General features: G+C 30.9%; 1 protein-coding gene across 1 annotated transcript; it reads right to left on the reverse strand.

Annotated features, from left to right (window-relative positions):
- Positions 1-6,598: 6,598 nt before the first annotated feature.
- Positions 6,599-7,783, reverse strand: LOC135140083 (brachyurin-like). The gene is made up of 3 exons (XM_064070490.1): positions 7,523-7,783; positions 7,260-7,471; positions 6,599-7,208 (listed from the first exon to the last, which is right to left on the reverse strand). The coding sequence occupies exons 1-3, from the start codon at positions 7,577-7,579 to the stop codon at positions 6,665-6,667; spliced, it is 813 nt and encodes a 270-aa protein (XP_063926560.1). The 5' UTR covers positions 7,580-7,783; the 3' UTR covers positions 6,599-6,664.
- Between the last annotated feature and the right edge of the window lie 2,383 nt (positions 7,784-10,166).

Here is a 10,166-nt window from a genome sequence, read left to right on the forward strand (position 1 = left end):
CCCCCTTCCAAGAATTAATATCATTTTACAATTTTGTTGAATAGATGTTATTTGAATGTCAAAAAGTAACATGAATCCGTGTTGAATTTTAGTCTAAGACATCGAGATTTTTTTGGTAAAAAATCAAAATTGTACAATTTTTCGTTTTCTCAATTTTTTGGCTTTTCGATGTTTCGATTTCTCAATTTGTCGATTTTTCAATGTTGGTATTTTTCTGTTGTTTAATTTTAAAATTATTCGATTTTTCAATTCTTCGATTATACAATTTTTCAATTTCTCGATTTTCCAAATTTTCGATTTTCGCTTTACTTTATTTTTCGGTTTCTTTATTCTTCGATATTTCGGTTTCACGATTTTTCATTTTTTCGGTTTTTGAATTTTTCAATTTTTAAATGTTTTTGATTTTTCAATATTTCAATTTTTGGTTTCTAAATTTTTTATATTTCGATTAATTGATTTTTAAATTTTTTGAATTCTGGACTTTTTGATTTTTCGACTTTTCGACTTTTAGTTTTGTCAATTTTTCGATATACTTATTTTCCGATTTCTCAGTTTTTCGTTGTTTCGATTTCTCACTTACTCGATTTCTCGAGTTTTCGATTTTTAGATTTTCGATTTTTCAATTTTTCAAGTTTTCGATTTTCCAAATTTTCGATTTTTCCATTTTTACTTCCCGAGCGTAAGCAAAGGAAGTATTGTAATCGAGTCCGTCGGCCGACTCTCTACTTTTACGTTTTCTCGATCTTTCATGACCCCTAGAAGACGAAGAAATAGGTCTCCCATTTCCGTCTGTCTGTCCGTCTGTCCGTTTGTCCGTCTGTCCGTCCGTCTGTCCGTCTGTCCGTCTGTCCGTCCGTCTGTCCGTCTGTCCGTCCGTCTGTCTGTCTGTCCGTCCGTCTGTCCGTCTGTCCGTCTGTTGTCCCGGATTTTTATTAGACAGATAATCTCCGAAAGTACTCGACCGATTGTTGTGAAATTTTGTACTTATATTAAGAATATCATGTAGATGGTAAAACGCTAACCAAAATTTGTCTAATCATCCCCACCACTAATGCGATGACGTCACTTCAAAATTGTACATAGTAAATGGGTTTTCAATTGTATAAAATAACATAGTCCTACACATGTAGTTTACAACTCTGAATCGACTTTTCACCCGAAACGTCCAGATTTTTGGAAAAAAAATCAAAATTATAAAACAACATTTTGAAATTTAATTTTTAATCTGCTAACCAGAATGCTTTGAAATGTTGCAGATGTTTTAAGGCTATAAAGAGCATCATAAATCTTTAGTCAAAAAATATTTGCTTATCCCCTCCAAAAACTTGATGACGTCAGCTCAAAAGTTTGTGGAATAAATCATATCTAAAATGCACAAAATATGATGAGTCTGTACTTGTGATCTATCACTCCATTCATATTTTTTGGATTTGCATATACAGGGTGACTCAAAAAAATTAATGAATGCGTAAATATATTTTATTGATTTAATCAGGAACTACAAAACCGAATGCTCTGAAATCTTGCAGATGTTTTAAGGTCATAAAGAGCATAATAAATGTTTAGTCAAAATATATTTGCTTATCCCCTCCAAAAATTTGATGACGTCAGCTCGAAAGTTTGCCGAATAAATCATATCTAAAATGTACAAAATATGATGAGTCTGTACTTGTGATTTATCATTCCATTCATATTTTTGGATTTGCATATGCAAGGTGACTCAAAAAAATTAATGAAGGCGTGAATTTATTTTATCGATTTAATCAGGAATTACAAAACCGAACGCTTTGAAATCTTGGGAATATTTTAAAGTTATTATAAGCATGGTAAACTTTTGTTCAAAATGTATTTGTTCATCCCTCTTAAAAAAATTGATGACGTCACCCTTAAATTTTGCTGAATAAATCCTATCTAAAATGCAAAAAATATGATGAGTTTGTACTTGTGATTTATGGAATGATATCATATTTTTTAGATTTTCTTAAGAGGTGGTTCAAAAAAATTAATGAAGTCAATTTATTTTATTGATTAAATTAAAGGCAACACTTATTATTAGTATTACACCCCAGCCAACCCAATTTGGTAGACACAAAATTTGTTAAAGGAAAAACTCGGTTGAAACATAAGGGTAGCACGCTTATTTACATCGACTTTAACATTACAGACCTGCATTTGTTTTATGCGCTCACTTGGTTCCGCGAATGTGAAATAGACATGTTTATAATCAACCAATTGTGAATTTCACCGTCAAGAATTAAAATAAAACCCAATGTTTTATATAATAAGCGGAAGTCGAAGCAATAAAACCGATGGTCGTTTTGTTTACAGTTTCTCTGTTTGACTCTCACGTATGCTGTTACGCCTGTCATCTTAAATTAAGAATGTTTATACATACACGATTTTCAGTTGCCTCTGATACGTATACGTGAGTAAATTGTTTCGTTATTTTATTGATTATTACAAATCAATATTCAAAACGACCCAATTCATTTTCCCGAAAATTTGAGAATATAATAATTTTATTCTTAGTATTACACAACATCTATCCCAACTGATATACGTGTCCTTGCAAAAATGTTGATGACGTCATCGCAATTTTTTTTTAAATTCCCACTACAAAAATGTAATGAGAAAAAAAACACATTAGGCATGCAGTCGTCAAGTTTCCGACAGCGAGGGAAGTACTGTCTAAACTCTTTAGACCAATTTTTTTATTCTTGGTTTCTAATTTTTTTATTTTTCGATTAATTGATTTTTAGATTTTTTTAATTCCAGAATTTTCGATTTCCCGTCTTTTCGACTTTTTCAAATTTTCGATTTTTTTTATTTCCCATTTTCTGATTTCTCAATTTTTCGACGTTTCGGTTTCTCGACTTCCCGATTTTTCGATTTTCAGGTTTTTGATTTTTCAGTTTTTCCATGTTTCAGTTTTTAGATTCTTCAATTTTTCTTCGGTTTTCAAATTCTGGATTTTTCAATTTTTCGAAATTTGAAATTCTTTAAATTTTTGATATTTTAATTTTTGACTTTTTAAATTTTCGATTTTTCGGTTTTTGATTTTTCAATTTTTCGATCTTTTAATTTTTGGTTGTTCACATTTTTTTCTATTTTTTAATACACATTTCAATTTTTAGATTTTTTAAATTTCCATTTCTCGACTTCTCGGTTTATCAACGTTTAAAGTTTTTGATTTCTCAAGTTTTCAACACTTTAATTTTGGGAGTTTTTTTTTATTGTTCGATATTTTAATTTTGGACATTTGGATTTGTCGATTTTCAAGTTTTTGATGTTTCGATTTTTCTATTTCTCGGTTTTTTGATTTTCCGTCTTTTCGATTTTTCAAATTTTCAATTGTCGAAATTTCGAACTTTCGATTTTTCGATATTCGAATTTTCAATTTTCGTTCGTTCGTTTTTCAGTTTTTCCATTCTTCGAATTTTCGATTTTTGAGTTATTTTACTTTTCAATTTTTAGATTTCACGAGATTTCAATTTTCGATACTTGAATTTTCAATTCTCGTATTTTACAATTTTTCAATTTCTCGATTTTTCAGTTTCTCGATTTTTCAAATTTTCGAATTTTCCATTTTTTAATGTTTCAGTTTTACGATTTTTTCGACTTCTCGGTTTTTTATCCTTTGAAGTTTTTCGATTATTAGATTTTTGAAGTTTTCGATTTTTCAACTTTTCAACACTTCAATTATATTAGGGTTTTTTTTTTAATTTTTCGATATTTTAATTTTAGACATTTCGATTTGTCGATTTCTCGATTTTTCGACGTTTTGATGTTTTGATTTCTCGTTGTTTCAATTTTTCAAGTCTTCGATGTTTCGATTTCTCTATTTATCGGTTTCTTGATTTTTCGATTTTTTGGCTTTTCAATTCTTCAAATTTTCAATTGTCGAAATTTTGAACTTTCGATTTTCAATTTTGGTTCTTTTCGATTTTCAGTTTTTCAATTTTCCAGTTATTTCATTTTTATGTTTTTTTCTTTTTACGAGTTTTCAATTTTCGATACTTGAATTTCCAATCCTATTTTTCGGTTTATCGATTTTTGATTTTTCGGAATTTCGAATTTTCAATTTTTTCATTCTTCAGTTTTTAAACTTTTCAATTTTTTAACTTTTCGATTTCTCAAATTTTCAAATCCATTCTTCAGTTTCTCGATTTTTCAATTTTTTTACTTTTCGATTGTCTAATTTTTCGAGTTCTCGATCTTTCAATTTTGAAGTTTTCAATTTTTAGACTTTCCGGAAGATTTTTTTATTTTTTCGATTTATGAACTTTTTTCCATTCTTCAAATTTTCGATTTTTGGGTTATTTTACTTTTCAATTTTTAGATTTCACGAGTCAATTTTCGATACTTGAATTTGCAAGCCTCCTATTTTACAATTTTTCAATTTCTCGATTTTTCAAATTTTGGAATTTTCCATTTTTTTAATTTTCGATTTCTCTATTTTTTGATGTTTCAGTTTTACAATTTTTCAGTTTTACGATTTTTCAATTTTTCAAGTTTTAAATTTTTCAATATTTCAATTTTTGGTTTCTAAATTTTTGATTTTTCGATTGTTTTTTTTTTAATTTTTAGAATTTTCAACTTTCCGATTTTTCGACGTTTAGATTTTTCAATTTTTCGATACTTTTATTTCCCCATTTTCGGATTCCTTAATTTTTCAAAGTTTCGTTTTCTCGAGTTCTTGATTTTTCGTTTTTCCATTTTCAGTTCTTCAATTTTTCAATTTTTCAGGTTTTTGATTTTTTAATTTTTCGATTTTTTGATTTTTCGACTTTTCGAATTTTCGATTTAATGACATCTCAGTTTTTTACTGGTTCAGTTTTTAGATTTTTCAATTTTTCTCCCGGTTTTCTTTTTTTTCTATTTTTCAATTTTTCGATTTATGGATTCATCAATTTTTCGAAATTTGAATCTTGGGATTTTTCAATTTTTCAATTCTTCAAATTTTTGATATTTTAATTTTTGATTTTTCAATTTTTCGATTTCTCAACTTTTCAGCACTTCAATTTTGGAAGTTTTTTTTTTTTTTTCCAATATTTTAATTTTGGATGTTTCGATTTTGTTGATTTCTCGGTTTTTTGATTTTTCGATTTTCCGGCTTTTCGATTTTTTTGAAATTTTCAATTGTCGAAATTTTTAACTTTCGATTTTCCGATATTCGAATTTTCAATTTTTGTTTTTTCGATTTTCAAATTTTCCATTCTTCAATTTTTCGATTTTTTGATTTTATTAGTTTTCAATTCGAATTTTGCTTTTTCGGATTTTAGAATTTTCAATTTTTACATTACATTCTTCAGTTTTTTTACTTTTCAATTTCTCAAATTTTCTATTCCATTCTTCAGTTTTTCGATTTTTTAATTTTTTTATATTTGAGTTGTACGATTTATCAATATTTCATTTTTTTTATTTTTAAATCTTTTTGATTTTTCAATATTTCAATATTTGGTTTCTAAATTTTTGATTTTTCGATTAATTGTTTTTCAGATTTTTTGAATTTTCGACTTTTCGGTTTCTCGACTTTACGACTTTTAGATTTGTCAATTTTTCTATGTTTCGGTTTCGCGACTTCTCGATTTCTCGATTTTTGCATTTTTAGAATCTCAGTTCTTCAATTTTTTGACATCAATTTTTCATCTTTTTTCGATTTCTCGCTTATAGATTTCTCGTTTTTTTGATTTTCAGTCTTTCGATCTTTTAATTTTTGTTTTTTTCAGTTTTTTTGATTTCTTAATGGATATCATTTCTTCGATTTTTCCAATTTTCCATTTCTCGACTTCTCGGTTTTTCAGCCTTTAAAGTTTTTCGATTATTAGATTTTTGAAGTTTTCGATTTTTCAACTTTTCAACACTTTTTCAATATTTTAATTTTAGACATTTCGATTTGTCGATGTCTTGATTTTTCGACGTTTTGATGTTTTGATTTCTCGATGTTTCAATTTTTCAAGTCTTAGATGGTTCGATTTCTCTATTTCTTGGTTTTTTGATTTTTCGATTTTTTGACTTTTCGATTTTTCAAATTTTCAGTTGTCGAAATTTTGAACTTTCGATTTTCAGATATTCGAATTTTCAATTTTGGTTCTTTTGGATGTTCAGTTTTTCAATTTTTCAGTTATTTCACTAAACTTTTAAATATTTGTTCTTTTCGATTTCTCAAATTTTCAAATCTATTCTTCAGTTTCTCGATTTTTCAATTTTTTTTACTTTTCGATTGTCTGATTTTCCGAGTTCTCGATTTTTCGATTTTAAAGATTTCAATTTTTAAACTTTTCTTAAGATTTTTTATTTTTCGATTTATGAACTTTCGATTTTCAGAAATTTCCAATTTTCAATTTTCTGTTTTGTCATTTTTCGGAGTTATTAAGGTATTTACGCCACCGGTAATAAAAATCGCAAAATCAAATCTTATAATTTTTCAAAGAAGCTAGATATGTTGGGCTTTACTTCTAGGGCGAGGGAAGTTCTGTCGACATATCATTCTACCATTTTTTTTTCTGGCCCATATGTATCTGCAACAAGCCATCTCAGGATGTTGTATGTTGTAGTGTATAACTTCCAGGTTATGCATTAAAAATAAAAAAGAAAATCTAGGATAAAAATTTCTTTATTGTAACCATGTATTTACCAAGAATTAGAACACTTTTGAAAAAAATTACACATCGGTGTTGCTCTGCAACCAGCTGACGAAGCTGGTAACTCTGGTGAAGGCCGATGGGTAACCACCAGGGCAGTACTGTACACCAAAGGAGGTGATACCAATCAAAGTGTTTCCAATAGCCAATGGGCCACCAGAGTCACCGCTGCAGGTACCGGTGTTTTGATCTCCAGACGTACACAAGATGGACGACTCCAGCGAACCAAAGATTTCTTCGCAGTCCTTGTTGCTAATAACTTCCAAGTCGACTTCGTTAAGAGTATCGGAGATGGTGTTACCATGACCATCGGTCAAACCCCAACCGCTAGCAGTGGCGGTTTCGCCAGCAAAATCACCATCATTGGCACTTGGCAAGTCGACAGTATTGACGGCGTCGTTCAGTGAAACAGCTTGGGGAAGACCAATAACAGCGATATCGTTGATGATTTCGTCTCCATCGTAGCTTTCGTGGACTTTAATGTCGCTACTTACAATGTTCACTTGGGTGTCTTCGTTCTGATGGATGTCGTGTGCTCCCAAAGTTACGTAGGCTTGATAAGCGCTAGACGACCATAGAGTTAGAAATTTTCTGGTAGATCATGGGAAAACTTACCCATCGCCGCAATGTCCAGCAGTAACGACGTAGTTGGCAGAGATGAGAGAACCACCGCAGTACCACCCTCCGCTGGAAGAGTAGACTTCAAGGAATGCTTGCCAGGGGATGGAGTGGGGGGTAGCTTCCCGTCCACCGATGATCCTGGGTCTAGGATTGGTGATGGTCTTGATGGGTTGTTTGTACAAATTGCGGTAGCTCAATTTGGTAGCCTGAGAAATACAAATGAATGAAGACAAGAAAAAGTGGAAGTAGGTGCGTACCTTTGGTGCGGCCGAAGCCAAGGCGATGAGTGCTAGAACGATCACGGCTGTCTTCATTTTGGACTGGTTTGACTGAGGTGAGGATTCGGTCACTTATATAGTTGGCTCGTTCGGGGTCTTATCGCGATTTTAAAAAAGAAATGATGATGGACATGATTTTGAAGAGGTACTTGACTTGTGAGAATGGGAGATAACGATATAGCGGAATTTTTTAGGGGAAGGAAGGAGAAAACGTTAGAGTAAAAATTAGGATCACGGTTAGAGAAATTTAGACCGTATTTACCATGATAACTTATCATGCTTATCATTGATAAGCATCTGTCTGATACTGGAAATTAAGTTTTTCCTTGAAAAATAAAAAAAAAAATTCTTAATGCATGGAAGATGATAGATCAAAAGTTACGGAAGGATTTGCTGTAGGTAAAATTGGTTGTGGTTTAACATACAATGTAGAAAAAGTCAAAAAAATAGAATAAGTAGGTACATAAGTAGTTAAATAACATTACCAAGATCTGTGAAAATTTATGCTCTCTTTAAAGTAAATTCTAAAATTGATTGTAACAACTTGATGGGTCACTGTAACTGTTTTGACCCGTTGTGGATCGAATGTTATTATTGGAATTAAAACACCTTGTTAACAAATAACACTTTACTTCTCTTACGCTTACAGTACGAACTTGAACTTGTGATGTCGGAATGCGTAATCGTAATGGTCGTTTTTGGTACTTGGACCGACTCACAAAATGATGGGGGTGGAGCTTCCGACCCTTCTACCTGGAAGGGTCTACTCATTGTTGTACATAGATTGTACAGTAACAGTAAAGTGCCACGTTACATATTTCCAATATTTTGACAGGACGTCTTCATTTTTTTCGCGATCCTTTCAAAAGCGTTTTGTCATTTCCATATTAAAGTTACGGTACTTTTAGATTCCAACTAATTAGATTTAATTAGTTTTCTAATTTCGAAGATCATCTGATTGATAAAACCTAAAAAGACAAATGGCTAAAAAATCAAGTTTTCTAATTTCGAAGATCATCTGATTGATAAAACCTAAAAAGACAGATGGCTAAAAAATCACTCTATCATGCGATATTTTATCAGTTTTACCCACTTCTCCTATACTACAAAATCCCCTCCTTATATTATCTACATGTACAATAGCACTACTAGAATGAACTACTTATTCAAAATACTTCACGAGATTGTCATTATTGTTAAAATTATCAAATAAAAGCACTTTACTGTTGAAACAATGAAACTATTAAACATGTTTTTGTGAAAAGATTAAGGTACTCATCTCACTTCCTGTCCAGTTACGAAAACAAGATCCAATTGAAATAATCAGTAACCTTTAGGAAAAGTTCGGAAAATCGAATAAGCAACGATTCTAAGAAACATTGAACAATTCTGAGATAGAATTGTGGGAGTGAGTATAAAAAGCCAGTAAAGCTTAATACTAATTTTATTCAAAACAACCTAACTTATTTATACAAATCTAACTATTTACAGCGTATGGGTGGTTCTAAACTAAAGGTAATGAGAGATATGAAATTGTATTGCCACCCAGTTTCTTGCATGTTCTTTTGTTCCATTACCGCTGCCTTCTTAACGCTGACGATGGTGCTTGTGCGGTGGTCAGCGTTTCGTAGTTCTGGTGCTTGCAATTCCATGTTTCAGCGTTCTACATTCCCGTCGTTGATCCTGACCTCCTTATTGGTGACGTAAAGAAGAAATTTAAATTTAAGAAATTATTGTTTAAATTTTAAGATTTAAACAAACATGATTCTATATTTGTGGAAATAAATCTAAAAGTTCTCGCACTTTTTACAGGACTATAGTTTCAAGCAATTTTAAAACATCAGATAGCTCCACAGATTTTCTAAGATAGCTCGATCTAGTAACATAAGCGGTTAGTACCAGTAGGTACTTCCATCGCAATTGATTGCATCAATAAATGGAAAATTCTGTTAAATATCATTCACAATTAATCTTCCTGACTTTGGTACTACCCGCCGTACTAGGATATCTTCAGTTCTTTTTTGTGTGAAGTCCGACTGCTAAATTGACAAATTTTGTTCTAAAAAGATTATAATTCCTAAAAGTGATTTATGGGAATTTTGGAATCACTGCAGTACCATTTTTATTTCCCGAGCGTTAACTAAAGAAGACCTCAAGAGTACGAAAAAAGTAGTTTTCCATTTCCGTTGATCTGTCTGTTTGCCTGTCTGGTGTCTGTATACATTTTTATTAGACACATAACCTCCAAAACTGCTTGATCGATTGTTGTCAAATTTTATATGTAAGTATACTTATTAAAAATATCATGTAGATTGTTAAATGCTAACCAAAAGTTTTGCTCATCATCCCCACCAATAATTTAATGACGTGATTTCCAAGAATTGTATGTTTATTTCATTTAACGATTATACAACAGTAGGTACAAGTCCCAAAAGTGTGGTGTACGAAACCGCTTACCCAGTGGCGGCTCGTCATATGAGGCAAGTGAGGCGGCGCCTCACAGCATATATCTTAAAAACAGACTGACTTAATTTATAATTAAAAAAGAGCTTACAATGCAGTTTTAGTTACAAAAATATGTTGAAATGGGAAATCTGTAGATGATTTTTTATTTTTTACACTT

This window comes from Zophobas morio, unplaced genomic scaffold (assembly GCF_036711695.1).
Source record: "Zophobas morio isolate AGI-343-1 ecotype UQ-CSIRO unplaced genomic scaffold, CSIRO_AGI_Zmor_V1 ptg000004l, whole genome shotgun sequence".
In the NCBI taxonomy this organism is placed as follows: Eukaryota; Metazoa; Arthropoda; class Insecta; order Coleoptera; family Tenebrionidae; genus Zophobas; species Zophobas morio.